General features: G+C 49.8%; 1 protein-coding gene across 3 annotated transcripts in view; it reads left to right on the top strand.

The window, feature by feature from the left end:
• The window catches only part of pde10a (phosphodiesterase 10A), a 59,119-nt gene that overhangs the window by 38,120 nt on the left and 2,817 nt on the right, over positions 1-18,182 (top strand). For 2 of the 3 annotated variants that reach the window (XM_030379074.1, XM_030379076.1), the window contains exons 4-21: positions 3,592-3,712; positions 4,046-4,095; positions 4,198-4,338; positions 5,532-5,687; positions 5,909-5,959; positions 6,758-6,816; positions 7,385-7,436; positions 8,492-8,634; positions 9,105-9,197; positions 10,298-10,484; positions 11,694-11,836; positions 12,909-12,992; positions 13,615-13,765; positions 14,716-14,871; positions 15,600-15,772; positions 16,294-16,405; positions 16,654-16,734; positions 17,412-17,500. In XM_030379074.1, coding sequence (XP_030234934.1) covers positions 3,592-3,712; positions 4,046-4,095; positions 4,198-4,338; positions 5,532-5,687; positions 5,909-5,959; positions 6,758-6,816; positions 7,385-7,436; positions 8,492-8,634; positions 9,105-9,197; positions 10,298-10,484; positions 11,694-11,836; positions 12,909-12,992; positions 13,615-13,765; positions 14,716-14,871; positions 15,600-15,772; positions 16,294-16,405; positions 16,654-16,734; positions 17,412-17,500 — 2,042 coding nt within the window. The remainder of the gene's footprint in view (positions 1-3,591; positions 3,713-4,045; positions 4,096-4,197; positions 4,339-5,531; positions 5,688-5,908; positions 5,960-6,757; positions 6,817-7,384; positions 7,437-8,491; positions 8,635-9,104; positions 9,198-10,297; positions 10,485-11,693; positions 11,837-12,908; positions 12,993-13,614; positions 13,766-14,715; positions 14,872-15,599; positions 15,773-16,293; positions 16,406-16,653; positions 16,735-17,411; positions 17,501-18,182) is intronic. The other variant, XM_030379075.1, reaches the window with a different exon arrangement.

Below are 18,182 nucleotides of genomic sequence, written 5' to 3'. Positions count from 1 at the left end.
GTATGGATTCTGTACATCTGCGGGTGTGTTTTCATTTGTCAGTGATTTAGTTGTGTAAGGGAATATGTCTGTTTAACATAGGACCTTCCTGTATTACATTCAATGCAATTTTTGGATTCGACCAGTTGAGATAGTTAGTTCAGTAAAACAGTAGTGTATCAGCACGCTGCCAGATACTGATCACCTCCATCCCTCGTCAATATCGTCCCTGGTCACCCACACAGCCCCAGCCATTGGTTACTCCGCTTAGGGCTGGGAAATGAATCAATATTATCGATTTTTCCTCTTTAAACTGTATTGTCTCGTTATGAAATAAAGATAACAACTTATCGCGAAAACCATTTTTAAGTCTAAATGAATTGAAAGGAGGAATAAAGAAACAACCTTAAAACGATCACAATACGATGTTTCAATTGAAACATCAGAGAGTAAGGAAAACTAGTTTTGTTCTGATACTATACTTTAAATTCCCTCTTATCCATTATGGTTGACCTCAAATCTTCGACATAGAAAGCCATTTAGTCGGTTATCTTTAATAGTCTAATCGTTGTGTCGGGAAGACTCTAAGTGTGTAAAAGCGGGGTTTAATGAGTGATACCACAGCATGGCGTGGCTTCTAGAAGAACTCTTTCAGATCTACAATGTTTTTTTGTGGGGGTGGAAGATTGACTTGGACTTTTAACCATTAAAGATGCTCCAAAAATATTTCATAAGGTGAATGTACTGCATTTATACAGCGCTTTTCAAACCAGTGGCCACACAAAGCGCTTTACAATGCTGCCTAACATTCACCCATTCATGCACACGTTCATGCACCGACGGCGCTGTCAACCTTGCAAGGCGACAGCCAGCTTGTCTGGGGCAGTAAGGCTAAGGTATCTTGCTCAGGGAAACCTCAACACTGATCTTGGAGGAGCTGGAGATTGAACTAGCAACCTTCCGGGTTAACATCCTACCCGCTCTACCTCCCATATCATACCACTTGTGCTGGTGAAATGGATTCTCTCCGTTGGCACTTGATAGTGCATTTTCATTGTTGTGCTAAGCTGAGTGGAGCCACGTTGGTGCTGTATGCTGAAACGCATTAATCACGTCAATCTTTCGTTCTTAATCAGTGAAATGCTGCGTCAGTCTCTATATCGACGGGCAGTTTGTCGTGATCGGATGTGAACACCGTGCGTAACAGACAGACAGAATGGAGCTCTCCATCTCTCCAGATCCATATTAATTACTGTATATTATATTAGCCGATGTTATAGTATATTAGGCTAATCCAATATTTCTTGTCAAATTGAATGCAGACGCTGACAATAACCGGATTTGCAAATTGTCGTCATATTGTGAAAAGTTAATTTGTTGGTAGAGCAATAAGTCATTTAGCTGCTCCTACAGACAGCAGTGAGAAACCCTGATAAGCCAATTTAATATTTCTATAACCATGCAAAAGTCCCAAATAAGTGACGCATCAATGAGCCGCGTGTATAAAAAACCTGATAAATAAACGATTGGACAGATCAGTCTGGAGCCTGACGAATCGGAACAATGAGAAACACTCAAAGGCCCTCCCTGTAACACCCTTCGACAACCCTCTCCGTCCGCCTGCTCAGAACGGCCTTCTGAGTCCACAGGCACGCCGTGACTATATCTCCTGATGATCATCGTATCAACACTCATCTCCGTGCCGGTCGGCCCTACCTCCGCCCAGTCCCATCGCGTCCTTCTTCCCCTGGACGTGGGACCGCCTGAGCCACGGTCCGGGCTCGGCAAGCGAGGCTCCGGCCGCCGCCGCCGCCGTGCCGGGCTGCGCAGCGCGTTGCGCTCATGCCCGCTATTGTGTCGACCTGACACCATTGTGAGGGGGCCGCCCCTGGGACACGGGGTGTCAGCACTTAAAAGGAGGGCAGCGGAGACCGCGTAGACTAGACTGACGCACGCAGCCACACTCACACACTCACACACACTCACACACTCACACACACTCACACACTCACACACTCACACACTCACACACTCACACATCTCGCGCATATACGAGTGCAATGCGTGAATATACATGCGCTGCGCTGCACACACACACACACACACAAACACACACACACAAATACACGCATAAATACACGCATGCACGCACACACACACACACACACACACACACACACACACACACACACACACACACACACAGGGGAACAGATAAAGGAGGTCTGGCCAGGCCGCTCAGTGCGTCATCCATACGTCTGAGCAAACAGGATGTGGGCGGGGGGACGGCGTCCGCTGGGACCGCCGTTCTAGTGCGCCTTCTCTCTCGCCTCTCTCTGTCTCTCTCAGTCGCGCTCTCACTCGCTTCCCCTTGGCTCGCTCTCTCACTCCCTCTCACTCGTCCGCTAGCTCACTCTCTCTCTCAGTCGCACTCTCTCCCTCGTTTTGTCTCTCTCTCTCTCTCTCTCTCTCTCTCTCTCTCTCTCTCTCTCTCTCTCTCTCTCTCTCTCTCTCTCTCTCTCTCATTCTCTCTCTCTGTCTCTCTCCCTCCCTCTCTCTCTCTCTCTCTCTCTCTCTCTCTCTCTCTCTCTCTCTCTCTCTCTCTCTCTCTCTCTCTCCCTCTCTCTCTCTCTCTCTCTCTCTCTCTCTCTCTCCCTCTCTCTCTCCCTCTCTCTCTGCCTCTCCCTCTCTCTCTCTCTCTCTCTCTCTACCTCTCTCTCTCTCTCTCTCTCTCTCTCTCTCTCTCTCTCTCTCTCTGCCTCTCTCTCTCCCTCTCTGCCTCTATCTGTCTCTCTCTCTCTCTCTGTCTCTCTCCCTCCCTCTCTCCCTCTCTCTCTCTCCCTCTCCCTCTCCCTCTCTCCCTCTCTCTCTCTCTCTCTCTCTCTGTCTCTCTCCCTCTCCCTCTCTCTCTCTCTCTCTGCCTCTCCCTCTCTCTCTCTCTCTCGGTGCTGCTGTGCTCGTCCTTACCCTCGCTGCAGCCCCAGAATAGACAGCTCTCTGGCCCCGGCGCGCCGCCCCTGATAGGAGGCCTGGCCGTTACGTAAGCACGCGTTCGGGGACGCGGTGCGCGGTGCAGCGGTGCCGGCGGGGGCTCTTAGCGGAGCTGTCAGCCCTCTGATGTGCGGGCTCGCTTCTCCCCACGGGACCAGTGCAAGGGGATCCCTTTGACGGCAAGCCACAGTCGGGGTGGGGGGGGGGGGGGAGGGGTTGTTGACATTGCCCCTACAGTTCCCATGGATATTGAATGAATTTGATGCAAAATTCAGAATGAATGCATGAATGAATAAATACATGGATGAATGATTTTTGTATTTCAGTGTGCGTATATCTTTGTCTGTGTGTGTGTGTGTGTGTGTGTGTGGTCTGTCTGTCTGTCTGTCTGTCTGTCTGTCTGTCTGTCTGTGTGTGTGTTGTATCCATGCATGTTTGTGTTTGAGTGTGTGTGCGGGTGTGCATGTGCGTGTCTGTGTGTTTGTGTCTGTGTGTTTGTGTATGTCTGCAATCCGTGTGTGCAGGCTTGTCTGCGCGATCGCGCATCTGTGCGGGTGTGTGTATCCATGGGTGTGTTTGTTGTGCGTGCATTGATGTGTGTCTGTGTGTTGTGCCCCGCAGTACCAGGACACTGACATGCAGGGAGTCGTGCACGAGCTCAACAGCTACATGGAACAGCGGCTGGACACTGGAGGAGACAATAAGCTGCTGCTTTATGAGTTGTGCAACATTATCAAGACAGGTATGGATGGGACGATTTTGAAAGTATTCAACAACAAAAATCCCCCCCCCCCCCCCTTCATACCTCCCTCCAAAGCCACTCCCACAACACACGTGACTAGATAGAACAGAATATGTTATGTTTGTCGGTCGCAGTCTTTTGGATACGGTAAAGGTCACGTTAAATCTGCATGCTAATGAACGCAGGGCGGTGTTACCAATAACAAACCTCTCATGTGACCGCAGTCTGTGAGCTGCGATCGTCCGTCCATCTATATCCCCGCCCTGCCCCCATGTTTATTTCATGTTCACCATTTCACTTGATTTCATTCTGTGCCCCGCTTATATCTTACAGCAACAAAAGCTGATGGATTTGCACTTTACTTCTTGGGAGAATGCAACAACGTAAGCCGAGTACCCCGTCTCCCTTACACCGTTCTCCTCCTTACCTGGCGTGGTCGTGGGGGTACTTCAAACTCTCTCCTCTCTGTGCTCTCCTCTCCATAGAGTCTGTGTTTGTTCACTCCAACAGGGGCCAAGGACGGGCCCCCATGCCTCATCCCATCCGGTCCTATAGCTTTCGGGACCACTATCGCCGCTCACGTTGCCAAGACTCGCAAAACACTGCTGGTTGAGGACCTGAAAGGGGTAAGGCTGTCGGTTCCGGTCTCCTGCACGTTGAAAGGGGTCCCTTGGGTAGCTTAGATCTGAATGCAATGTTTCAGTTTATTTTCCACGCTCGCTCGTGCTCCTCAGACACACGTCTCATGCACAGCCACTACAATACAAATACAGTCTTTACACTCGCAGAGAACACAAGGCCACGGTCTCATTAGTGCACAGTAATGCAACACCGAATCCCAAGGACAACGCTGTTGCCCCAGATAGCACAGCAGTTTCTGTTTGCAATTTGGTTCTGATTGGCTCAAATGAATGCCAGCTGATGGGACTTATCGTGCAGAGTACGGCCGGTAACATCCCGTGGGGCTGTACCCCTGTGGTTCGGTTTATAGTGTTTGTGTTGTGGGATGCGTCCGTCTCCACAAAGCCTGCAGCGTGACAAACAGCGCGTACCTGTAACTTTAACCACATCCTCCACATGAACAGTTGTGGCCCACTGTTGTTGAGTCAACAGCACCTGCAGGCCTGCACGCAACCTGGGGTGCACCACAAGGCAGGATGGCTAGTATGCGTTGTGGTAACCGGTGCTAAGGAAATAGGTTACAGCCGCTTGTTCTGAATGCAGTATGTACGAGGCGTTACACAGGATCCCCCTGACTCTGTGTTTTTCAACCTGTGGTACGCAAAGGTACTGCAGGTGGTACGAGGGATATTATTATTGAAACAGACACATTTATAAAATTACATAAAACATTGACAGTAAATATAATATCATCTTTGTTCAGTAATTATAGTATTGTGGCTTTGTTATCATTTCAAAATTAGTGTCGCTTCGTGCAATCCATCTTGTTTTCCATTGCACTGTGTTCCATTGATGTTTTGTGTTAATTTGTGTTGGCTAAATAATCAAACGGGTAGCATAAGCAGGGTTGCTGACTTCTTCTTTCCACTGTTTACCACATTGCGGCGGCCTTCCTGCAGTAATAACCGTGTAAAAAGGGGGGTGCTGGCCAGTGTTGCCAGATTGGGCCAGATTGTGCAGGAAATCTGGCCCAATCTGGCAACACTGGCGCCGGCACTCTTTGCTCAGCCACTCCATGTGTACTCATCCAACTTTCACTGTTTGCGTACGTTGTTGTCCGCGAAAGGTCTGGTGGTGGACCTAAAGTCAAAGGTCGGAAACCATCGCCCCTTAACTATGACACCATCTCTCTGTGCAGGATGAACGCTTCCCGGACGGCACAGGGCATGACTCAGGGATCCATGTTCACTCAGTCCTGTGCCTCCCAATCCTAACTGCCATCGGGGACCTCATCGCCATCCTGGAACTCCACCGGCAGTGGGGCAAGGACCCCTTCAACCTCAGCCACCAGGAGGTCAGTGGACTCACCACGGTCATCGCTATCGTCGTCTTCGTCACTGTTATCCTCTTCGTCTTTGTCCCCCATCCTCATCGTCTTACACAAGGCGGGGGGGCGGGGGGGGGGGGGGGGGGGGGATGGAGAGGTCTAGTGCGTCTGGTGTTAAGCTATTCACATCCAGTACAACAGAGCTAAGCGTGCCATGCTTCCCCTCTCCCCCCTCTCTCTCTCTCCAGGTTGCTACAGCTAACCTAGCATGGGCGTCTGTAGCCATCCACCAAGTACAGGTGAGTGTGTCGCTGTTGTTGTTGCTGTCGTTTTGGTTGTTGCTGTTTGGTTTTGTCGGTTAGTCGTGAGCTTTAGCAAATTTGAAGGCCAACTCTTTCAAGCACTGAGAGCAGAAAATGCGAGATCTGCCTTTTAAAACATAGCAGTACATCGTCACTGGGTGACGCACCTCTGAGACTCACTTCGGCAGGGAGATTAAAACAAACCCCATCTTTCTTTCTATATTCTTGAGTGACACTGTTTGTTCTGCCTGTGTGTTTTTCTACGGGGGCGGGGGAGATAGCAGAGGGGGAGAGGGGGGAGAGAAGCTACTCTGTAGCGGTACTGAGTGACTGCGGGTGAGCTCTCTCTAATCAAGCCAGCCGGTCGTCTTTACACACCGCGCTCCCTGTGGGTGTCATTATTGCCCGCCAGCCATTGCTGTTTTTGTGTGTTACAAATGGCACCTTTGAGAAGCCGAGGGGTCCCAGACCTGCCTGTGTGCGTGCGTTGCCACAGTGGGCCCGTGCACAGTACCACAGCGGGACGGGTTAAAGCACACTTTGCCGTGTTATTCATTAAGCCGCGATAAAAACATGACATCAGTGTGTTACATGGCACTGGCGGACTAGAAGCTTACCGGTGATTGTACGTTTTATCAGCGAGCCAACATGGCTAGAACAGCTGTTAGCTAACAGTGTTGGAGTTAGCTACAGCTAAGGGACAGGCTTAACTGCTTTGCATGAGGGACTATGAGGGACTTGTTTTAACGGTCACTCTGTTGTTGCGTTTGTGGGCTCATTTTCCCTGTTCCCTAGGTGTGCAGAGGACTCGCCAAACAGACTGAGCTCAATGATTTCCTACTAGATGTGTCAAAGTAAGTGTGTCTGTTTGGGAATAAATAATATACCATGAGAGTGAATTTTGCACTCATTTTTCACTCATCCTGACTGCTAATGTGGGTTGGCTGAGATTCTACAACTCCAGGAAGCAAGTTTGCATTTGAACTCATGGTTGGTCATGGTTGGTCACAGGTCATGTATCCTAAGTACCTTTGGGCGGTAGGATACCGTTACCTGACCAAAATCCCTATGTTTTTCTAAAGCCAAATCAAAGAATTTTAAATATTAGTGGCTGTCTTGGTCCCTATCAGCCTATAGTTCAAATCCAAATCTACTGATGGGGTTTTGTGGGTGAAAGTATGGACATCATATAACCTTGAATGATGAGTTTATTCAGGGCTTCTCCAAACATAACCTTATTGTGATCTTGATTTAGCCCATAAGATTGTTATTTTACTCTTTTCAGTGGGTGGTCACAGTTTGTGTTTTAATCCAGATTCATAAAGGCTACTCCCTTAGAACCTTGTCTTCCACTACAAATTTGACTCTAAGCTCTGTTTATCTTCACTATAGCGATGTTTAATCTATTCCCTTTCTGCACAGAACCTACTTTGACAACATTGTCGCAATAGATTCTCTACTTGAACATATTATGGTAAGTCCGTTCTTTGTTTTGGTTTCAAAGGTTGCATGTCATGGGAGTCTATGTTCTGTCACATGCTGGGCTAGAAAGCTAGCCAAGTGCTACACACATGCTTATCCTGTACATTTGGTTCAATGTTGACCATGTGTTCAAGGCAGCTCAGACTTTAGGCTCCGAATTCATTGTTTGGGTTGCAGTTCTTGTTGTAAGTGGACCGACAGGTTACTAAAGTTGTTTAAGCTTACGTAAAACTGATTTTCCATTGTTTTTGGACAAACTGCTTATTTAATAAAAATTATGTTGAAAACCTTTCAAAAGTATTGAAGTATTGATGAGATGCTTTTTCTCATTTTTCACTTATAAATGTTTGCGACAATATTAAAGTAACATTCTAAAATAAAAACGACCACATTAGAACTGTCCACACTTTTTTTCTCTTCATTTATCCCAAGTCATAGCCTCATCAAAATACTTATAAACCCGGTCGCATATCGCATGTTCCCCTCACAGCGTGCGGCCCTGGCTCCGAGCCATTCTGCCAGTTCTTATCGTCCCGCGATGTGTGTTGATCTTAATTTAAGCGCCTCTCTAAATAGACACCTTTGTGTAGCCGTAGTTGTCCTGTGGATAGGATTCCACCTGAGGCAGTCCCCTGCTCATGTGACTCTCCGACCCACTGATGTTGTCTGGCCCTCCAGATACACAGCGTGCTGCTCCCCTCCTCCTCCTCACTGCTCCAAAGAACCAGGGTGGCCTTCTGAGGCCTTTAACGTCAACACGAAAATGTCAGCCAGACACTCTATCATCAGGTCTAACCCGACCGCAAATAATATTAATAACAAGGGGCAGGGGTTCGCTCATAGGCACGCTCTACATAAACCCCAGAGATCATGAGTCGAATCTGAGTGTGTCGGTACTCAACCCTCCTGTGTTCTGACCCGCTCGAATGTCCCGGTTGTACACGCAAACTGCGAATCACATTACAGTAGGAAAGAAAGCTATGTGATGCTAGTAATGCTACGCTGACATGCTAACCGTGGTCCATTCTCTGCCCCCCTGTGTTGCAGATATATGCAAAAAACTTGGTGAATGCGGACAGATGTGCACTCTTCCAGGTGGACCACAATAACAAAGAACTCTACTCCGACCTCTTCGACATCGGGGAAGAGAACGAGGGAAAGCCCGTCTTTAGGAAAACCAAAGAAATCAGGTGTGTGAGCGGTCTCTCCTGTCAGAAATGTCGGGGTCTCTCCCTGAAGCCCTAAGCACACCGTCTTGCCCTGACACATGCGGAATAACGTTTTCAAAAATATTCACGGCAAAAACGGACTAAGGCATATCAGAAGCAAGCACAAAAGTCTAGCCCGCTACCTTCGAGGCCCCTGTGCTATGCTCCGTTAAAAAACTATGTGATTGTATCTTTCGGGTTGCCCTTCAAGTATGAGGCGAAATCCACGCTAGGGGCGATCCAAAGCTTTGGGCTTTGGGTGTGTGTTGAGGTCCACAGCACGGTATCCTAGTAATACTGTGCTGGGATCATTCATATCGGCTCCACAGATCTGCGAGCAATGTGTGTGTGTGTCCTCATTAAAAAAGCATTAGCTCAAGCTCATTTCAACCCTCAACCTTTCTCTCTCTCTTGCCCCCCCCCCCCCTGTTTCCCTGGGTCTCTCCGAATAGGTTTTCTATAGAGAAGGGGATTGCCGGCCAGGTGGCCCGCACCGGGGAGGTTCTGAACATTCCAGACGCCTATGCAGACCCGCGGTTCAACCGGTAACCCCCGCCGGCCTCCGCTCTCCCTCGCCCCACTTTACTTGTCCGTTCCGTTGTATGTGATTACACGCCATCTAAGTAAAACTGCATTAGAGTCCGGCCAAAAAGTGAGCCCTGCACGTGTCTTGTTTGGAACACACAGACTTCTGCTTCGATGTCCCTCCCTCTCCAGATTCAGATCTGTATGGGCTTAATCCTATTCAATGCCCGATGCCGGGTACGTTTTGTACGTAATTTGACGTGAGATGATTATCCGAAAGCCGTTATGAGTTTAGCTACGGGGACCACCGGGAGGGTGGTTCTTTCGCCGCGGACGAGGGTCCGGATGGGGGGCCGTGAGTCGGTGCTGCTGAACATGGCCCCCGTTTGAAACACAACAAACAAACACGCTTAGAAAACGTCCTCAAGATACGATTTTTACGTTACAATTTTGTATATGTGACTTCTTCTGTGGTGGGCTTCACCTAAACTTGTTAGTAAATAAACCTCAGAATTTGACGAAAGTAGAACCCTTTATCGAGCCCAACCATTTATCGGAATACCAGACATGCGCTCACGCAGGACTTAGCGGAAGTACTTTAAGCAAAGATGCGGCTTATGTATTCATCATTTGCGTTAATAACACTGATTATTAATAAGTAGTCTTATTAATATTGGATCTCATCAAGCTCTTGTTATATGTTATACTTAAAGGTTGTATAAGCGTCTCTAGGCCGAAACATAAATGATCACATTCATCTGATCTTTCCTCACGATCCGCTAGCTGCCCGCCCCATAAGCAGGCCGTCAAAAAGCTGCGTCTCTGTAGGCAGCCTATGCGCCGAGATCGTACACAAAAACAAATGGTACTGTTGTGGGGTTTTGCGCTGCGTTCAAGATAGTTTTTCCTGGACGCACGAAACACGGAAGGGAGGGGCGAGCTGGCTCTGTTTGTTTGGGATCTCGCTTCAAATACCAACAGAAGAGACGTCGCCCGACATCGCTGATACAACCTTTAACAGTCTCACAGAGACGCATGCACTCACAGCCTAACCTGACCTTCTAACCTGAACGAGGACAACATTGACCCTTGCCTCCTTAACCCCGCCCTGTGTCCGCAGCGAAGTGGACCTGAAGACGGGCTACACCACCCGGAACATCCTGTGCATGCCCATCGTGAGTCGGGGCACCGTCATCGGCGTGGTGCAGATGGTCAACAAGCGCAGTGGAAGTGCCTTCACCAAAACGGACGAGAACAACTTCAAGATGTTCGCCGTCTTCTGCGCGCTGGCCTTACACTGTGCAAACGTAGGTGGCGGCGGCGGCGGCGGCGGCCATGTTGTTCTGTTCATGGGGTGGGGCTTTGAGTCCATTGCACAGCTGTTATGTATATTAATTGGTGTTTGTTTTAAGGGGTTAAGCCTGTACTGTGTTTTCTAATTATTTGGTTTATTTAGCAGACACTTTAGTCCCAAGAGACTTACAGTGATTCTACCACGTCAACTCTTTTAGGATGAGCTACCGGTTGGGAAAAGCTTTTTTTCTCTATTGTTTAATTGTAGGTTATGTTTGAGTGAAGAATGTTGTTTCCGAAGCAAATCTTAAAATATTATATTGAATTGTAGGTGCATAGCTGGCTGTTATCTCATGGTAGGGGTTCAAGTTAACCAAATTGATTATATTCTGTACTAAAACACGTCAAATAATAGCAAATGTTTAAGTGACGATTGAACACATCGCCAAAGTGAATCATTACATTATTTTCAAACAAACCGTGCAAGTTAGAAAAAAAAAATATATTTCCAAGATTTTATTTCCGACAGCCACACATTCCGAATGCGCACCACGCGAAACAGCGCCATTGAGCAACCGATTCGAGTGGCGTCACTCCGACAAACCGTCGAACAGTAGTTCAAAGCCCTCGGCGCATTGCTGGGATTAACGAGCTACCCCCACTCCAGCCTCCATCCAGCCCCAAGATGAATGCCTGGCTGTAATTTAGGGTCTGGCGTCCTCCGGCCGCGGGCCCCTGATTTATCTGTTATGGTGGAAGGCGTAAGAATTGGCATGCGCCCCCAAACTCCTTATCCCCGTCTGTCTAGGGGATCAGGGGAAGGGGACACGGACACTAACCAGAAGGCAAGCTGTGTTTCTGAATACACACGCGGCTGAAATATGTCGCTGAACGCTTGCGGATGTTTATGAACTTGGCCGGGGCCCACCACTGTTCTGTAAATTACAAGACAGGTGGGCTGACCTGATAGGTTGGTTCATAAATCAGGAGCACAATATGAACGGCTTAATTTCTCCCAAGCACACGGAGAGGCTTTTTAAAACCCAACCGGTCCAAAATAACGTTGAACAACTTTTTTTCAGAGTTGCGTGCCAAACCCATTTATTTATCTATGTTCCCCTCGGTGATTAATACAACGTAAAAGTTATTTTACTTGTGTCTTATCTCGTACACAGACACCCGTTTCAAGTATTTTCCATCTCTCTCTGTGTCTCTCCTCACAGATGTACCACCGGATTCGGCATTCAGAGTGCATCTACAGAGTTACCATGGAGAAGCTCTCGTACCACAGCATCTGCACCTCGGAGGAGTGGAAGACCCTGACCCAGCTCAACCTCCCCACGCCCATATACAAGGAGATAGAACTGTGAGTGGGACACCCCCCCCCTGCCCTCCTATTGGTCTGTCTCGGAGTCTAGTACTGTCGGCTCACATAAGCAGACCTTGTATCTTCAAGGTCTTTGGAGGGTCTGGGGTCCAGTGGACAATGACCTTGTTTTTTTGGGTTTGGGGGATTCTGTTTATTCGAACCTCAACTGTGCTTTGTACGTTAGTGATCGGGTCTGTTTTGTTAAAGTCGTTTTTTCTTTTGTGTGATTAGAGGTATACATATCAGTAGTAGGTGGTTGTAGTTTTTAAGTTGCTGGTTGGATTTCTGGGATTTTCTGGCCCTTTTGTGCTGCTTAGGAAGCTAGCATGGATCCAGGGTCCATTGCCCTCTGTGTGCACTTGAGACTGTAACTGTGACCTAGGGCTAGACAAATTAAATTGACCAAAGCTTCACTGCAGATAAAATGAGGTATTTTTTAACCCAAATGCATCAGTGAGAGAGGAAACATGGACTACTTAAAGTTGTCGAAAAGTAATCTGATAGACTACCCTGTATTCTACACGATACACCCTAAAACAGTTCACTACGCTATTCTTCACTCCTAGATGTTCTGGAACTTCGCAGGATCGCAGGTTTTCTCATGCAGGTTTTCTCATGCAGTACGCACAGCTTTTAGGAAACTGCTAAACATTTCCACCTCTGTGACGCAAAGACTGCGTCGTTTATGGAGCAAACGATGACAGGGACCAGGTGTGGATGACAATGGGTGGGGAGATGTGTGCGTGTGTGTGCGTACATGTGTGCTTGTGTGTGTGTGTGTGTGTGTGCATGCGTGCATGTGTGTGCGTGTGCGTGTGAGTGCATGGTCTGGGGAGGGGGGGGGGACACTGTACAGAACAGGAAGGGCCAGTGTATCTGGAAGATTGCCTGTCATCTCCACCTCCCCCCTTGTATCTATCTCTCCTCAAACCCATCCCTTCATCCTCCACCCTGGCCAAGTTAATTTTAGACTCTCCTGTGATCTTCCTCTCCACCTCCCTCCCCTCTACGCCCACACCCTCCCCCCCCCAACCTCGACCCCGCCCTCCCTCCGCCCGCCCCCCTCCAGGTTCCACTTTGACATCAGTCCCTTTGAGGAGATCTGGCCGGCCGTCTTCGTCTACATGGTGCACAGCTCCTGTGGGAAAACCAGGTGAGGGGTCAGAGGTCGCCGTGTTTGGAGGTCGGGCTGGGGTCGGGTAATATCAGGGTTTGCCCTCACATGCATCCAGCAGTGGCACAAGGTAGAAACGTGGTCATCATAGGTGGCCCCCTACTGCACCATATTACTCAATTCTAACATTTTAATTTTTGACGTTGGAGGTATATTGTGGAAAAGTACTCAGAGCTAAATAGTGAATCAACACATGTTGATTCATTAGGTGGCATTAGCTCATGAATGGCTTTAGAATAAATGTAGAAAGCATTTAGAGAAAAATCATCACAACGAGTGACTTAATAATGGAACGTAGCCTACTTATTTGATGATGTAGAACAGAAGTGATACCATTTTATGACACCATTGGGTTGGAACGTAGCAGAGCCTCTCTGTGCCCGGCCCGCACCAATCAGCCTCGTGCACGCACACATCCACCCAATGCACGCCCACATCCACATCCACACCTCACCAACTCCTCAGCACCTCTGCTGGCAGAAAGTCCCAGGGCTAGTTGTGCCAGCACTGAATACCGTTAGGTCACCGGCCCCGACTGTGGTGTGTTCTGGGCCGAGGTCAAACTGTCCTTCCCCCCCCCCCTCTTCTCTCTGACCTCCAGCTTCGAGCTGGAGAAGCTCTGCCGCTTCACCATGTCCGTGCGGAAGAACTACCGGCGGGTCCCGTACCACAACTGGAAGCACGCCGTCACCGTGGCCCACTGCATGTACGCCATCCTGCAGAAGACCACCGGCATCTTCACCGAACTAGAGGTCCGCCCCCCCCCCCCCCCCCTGTCCCCGTCCCACACAAACACACACGGTCGCTTTTCAGTTGGAACCGGATGAGTGTTTGTCTCTTTGGTTGAACGGTTGGCGTTTTTGGTTGCTCAGGAGGTAGAGCGGGGTTGACTGGTAACCGGAAGGTCGCTAGTTCGATCACGGCTCGAGTGTCGAGGTGTCCCCGTCGAGCAAAGCCCCTCACCCTGACTGCACCCGACGCGGTGGCTGTCGCCCTGCGTGGTTGACACCGCCGTCGGTGTGTGAATGTGTGAATGAATGGTTGTAAGTCCGCAAAAGACTCAAGACTCACCTGGTCAATGTTCACCTAGACTCTGTATGGACACCCCGTCCAATTCCTCCTACATATTGTATGTTGTACGTCCTGGCACTTAATGTATGCACTTATTGTACGTCGTACTTAGTTGTAGTATTTATATATACTTTTGTGTAGCAGTTGTGTAGCATCTTATCCTAGCTATCTTTGTTGTAAACGTGGAAGTGTGCTTGGCACTTGGTTCTATGAACATCCTTAATGTACCGACAGCGATATATTGTTTCTCCTTCTTCTGACAAATGTATTTATTGTAAGTCACTTTACATAAAAGCGTCTGCTAAATGCCCAAAATGTAACATGGACACTTCAGTTGGAATCGGACGAGTTTGAGTCTTTGGTTGAACTCTTGGCGTTTTGGTTGTTCAGGAGGTAGAGCGGGTGGACTGATAACCGGAAGGTCGCTAGTTTGATCCCCGGCTCCACCTAGGAGTGTCGAGGTGTCCCCGAGAGACGAGCTGGGCGTCGCCCCGCGTGTTTGACCCCGCCGTCGGTGTGGGACTGTGTGAACGAATGGTTGTAAGTCGCTTCGGATATAAGCGTCCGCAAAATCCCCTAAATCGAAATGTGAATGTAAATGTTTCGGACTCTCTTCCCCCCCGCCCTGCAGAAGAAGGGGCTGCTGATCGCCTGCCTGTGCCACGACCTGGACCACCGCGGCTACAGCAACACGTACCTGCAGAAGTTCGACCACCCGCTGGCGGCGCTGTACTCCACCTCCACTATGGAGCAGCACCACTTCTCCCAGACCGTCTCCATCCTGCAGGTAGAGCTCTCCCGCCCGCGCAGACGCCGCCGCTGGGCGTGGCTCGAAATGTCCCCGTCCCCCCCCCCCTCTTTGATGGTCAGGTTTGTCACGAGGGTGTGGAACGAGGGACAGATGGGGTCAGGGGTCAAACCCCGAAACACAACGGATATCAGATTTTAGATACATGATGCAAATATCTCAACTGTTGAATTTAGGGCTGCTTGATTATGGGAAAAAAAAATCATAATCACGATTATTTTTTATGTTGTCAATGTTGAAACCATGATTATTCAAACGATTATTTTTGAAACATGATGCATGTATTCATAATTTCTCTCCAAAAAAACACTTTGTAACTGAGCACTTTGAAAAAAATTATTGCTATTTCCATGTTATTTATATTATTTATAATATTTATATAAAACGTTAAATGATTAAAACAACTATTCTTAGAAAAAATAAAAAATAAAGCAAAAAAAAAGTGCACAGCACTAGTCGGATTGTAGGACCAGCATATTAGAAGGGAATGAGATTTGGAGAGATTGAACGCTGTAACCATCCACCTGACTACAGTTACTGACCCCGATCCAAACTCCACTTCTATGCCGGGACCCCTCCCCTCCTCATACCCCCCCCCCCCCCCCCCCCCCCCCACCCCTCAGAAGACCCCCTGCTGTGACCTGGCTGAGCCGAACGCCTCATAAGTGGAGCTTTTGCTTTCTTATTGATCTCTTTGTTTCCCATAGCTGGAAGGGCACAATATTTTCTCCAACCTGACTTCCAGCGAGTACGAGCAGGTGCTCGAGATCATCCGCAAGGCCATCATCGCCACCGACCTGGCGCTCTACTTCGGCAACCGCCAGCAGCTGGCCGAGATGCTGACCCTACGCGGCCTGGACCTCAACAACCACACCCACAGGTCAGCGGTGCGACAGGGCCCTAATCAGGGGTTAGACCGGGCCCATGTTGGACCCTGCACGGGTCTGGTCAGCGGTTAGACAGGGCCAGTGTTCAGGGGTTAGACAGGGCCCATGTTGGACCCTGCACGGGTATGGTCAGCGGTTAGACAGGGCCTGTGTTCAGGGGTTAGACCGGGCCCATGTTGGATCCAGTCAGTCCTGTTAGTATCTGCACCGATTTGCCAGGCTTTAGAGGCTGTACAGGCTTCTGTGCCCATGTTAGACTCTGCAGGGGTCAGTTCAGTTGTTAGACTGGGCCCACGTTAGTCTCCGCAAGGGTCAGTTCAGTGGTCACCCTGGGCCCATTGGGTTTGGGGTTGTTGCCAAAATGAGATTAAAATTTGGTCCTTCAAAATACCTGATTGTGAATTCAAGGGTGATGAAGAGCTCCACATAACGCCTGACAGTTCAGTTCAGGGCCCGGTGCTCCTGAACTGGGCTTCACAGCACCCTAACGACTCTGCTTCCATCTCCCCTGCAGGGACCGTGTGATTGGTCTGATGATGACAGCATGTGACTTGTGCTCCGTCACCAAGCTGTGGCCAATCACGCGACTCACGGCCAACGACATCTACGCTGAGTTCTGGGCCGAGGTACGTACGTTGGCTTTTTGGACAAACACTCACAAACACTTCAAACACCAAATCAAAGCCACATGAAGGGTTCGATGCATAAGGCCTCTGCCTATAATCAGCCGTCAACAACAGAGTTCATCAGCGCATCCCTCCACATAATCGATGTGTATCCTATAGTCCCGATGATGCTCCACCGATAAGACCTCCTCAGCCAGAGTGTGTAGATAACGTCAAGGTGTGGTCGTGTGCCCCCCCCCCTCACACAGGGAGACGAGATGAAGAAGATCGGCCTGCAGCCCATTCCCATGATGGACCGAGATAAGAAGGACGAGATCCCACAGGGCCAGGTACGTACGTGTGTGTGTGTGTGTGTGTGTGTGTGTGTGTGTGTGTGTGTGTGTGTGTGTGTGTGTGTGTGTGTGTGTGTGTGTGCGTGTGTGTGTGTGTTTTGTGTGTGTGTGTGTGTGTGTGCGCGCGGGCGGGTGTGATTGTGAGCGGGTTTGTTTGCGGGCGGGTGTGTCTGTGCGTGCGTTCGTGCAGTTCCTATCCTCTGTTTTGTTTTGTTTTCCCGCTGACCTTTTCCAATCTGGTCGCCGGTCGGTGCGGTGAGATCCGTCAGGGCGCCCGGGCTGCGGCCGGTCTTAGTTCTCAGGCCCCTGGGGGAGAGGTGTGGCGGTGTCACGTAGCGAAACACCTGATAAGACGGACCCAAGGTGTCCCGGCCAGAGCTGGAGAGTCAGCCGGCACGGCCCCTCTGTCGGACGACCGCTCCGGGACGGAGACTACTCTTCCTTACAAGGAGAAAAACAACCTCCAAGGCCTTTCCCGCTTCTTTCCAGCCGCGTGCAAAAAAAAGCCTCACAATAACAATAATAATAAATAACCCCCCCCCCCCCCCAGCCCCTGTCAGCCCTGGGTTTCATGATGTCCAGCTGCAGTTGGTTCTCTTTAGCAGGAGTTCCCCTCCCTGTGTTGATAACACAGTAACCCGCGAACGCTGTTGTGTTTGTCTTGGCCCCCGTAGGTGGGATTCTATAACGCCGTGGCTGTGCCGTGTTACACAACGCTGTCCGAGCTCTTCCCGCCATCCGGACCGCTCCTAAGGGCCTGCAAGTGAGTATCCGCTCCGTGCGAGTGTGTGTGTGTGTGTGCGTGTGTGTGCGTGTGTGTGTGTGTGTGTGTGTGTGTGTGTGTGTGTATGTGTGTTCCCAGACTGTCGTTGGGATCCTATTCTGACGCTCTGTACCAATGTACAGTACACACGTAAGAAAATATGCAGAACTGGGCCTTTATATTTTTTCATCGACAGCCAAAAGGTCAGAATCGTGTGTGTGTGTGTGTGTGTGTGTGTGTGTGTGTTTGCCTGTGTGTGTGCGTGTGTTTTAGCGCATGGCCTGGTTCCTTCAGTGGGTGTGTAATGTGTACACGTCAGCGCGCCGTGTCTATCAGTTCCCCCTTGCACTACAGCTTGTACGTCCACAAAAAGGAGGGCGATAATTGCACGCGTGTGTGTGTGTGTGTGTGTGTGTGTGTGTGTGTTTGTGTGTGCGCTCGGACGCGTCTGTTTGCCGGGCGGATTGTTTATCAGGCTCGCGTTACACACTCACTTCCCTCGGCCCGGCGCCGGGCGCCGCTACAGCCCTGCGCGACCTTGATCCGTGGGGAATGCAAACAAACGTGAGCTCTGCAGTACCGAGGGCCCGGCCGCGGCGGCGGGGCCCGTTGGCCCTGCTGTGGGGGGAGGGGGCCCCTGGCGGCCCTGCTACGGGGCGGGCCGGGGGGCCGAGACACTCTG

Source organism: Gadus morhua, chromosome 15 (assembly GCF_902167405.1).
Source record: "Gadus morhua chromosome 15, gadMor3.0, whole genome shotgun sequence".
NCBI lineage: Eukaryota > Metazoa > Chordata > Actinopteri > Gadiformes > Gadidae > Gadus > Gadus morhua.
Note: the sequence above shows the minus strand (reverse complement) of the source record. Positions and strands in the feature narration are given on the sequence as shown.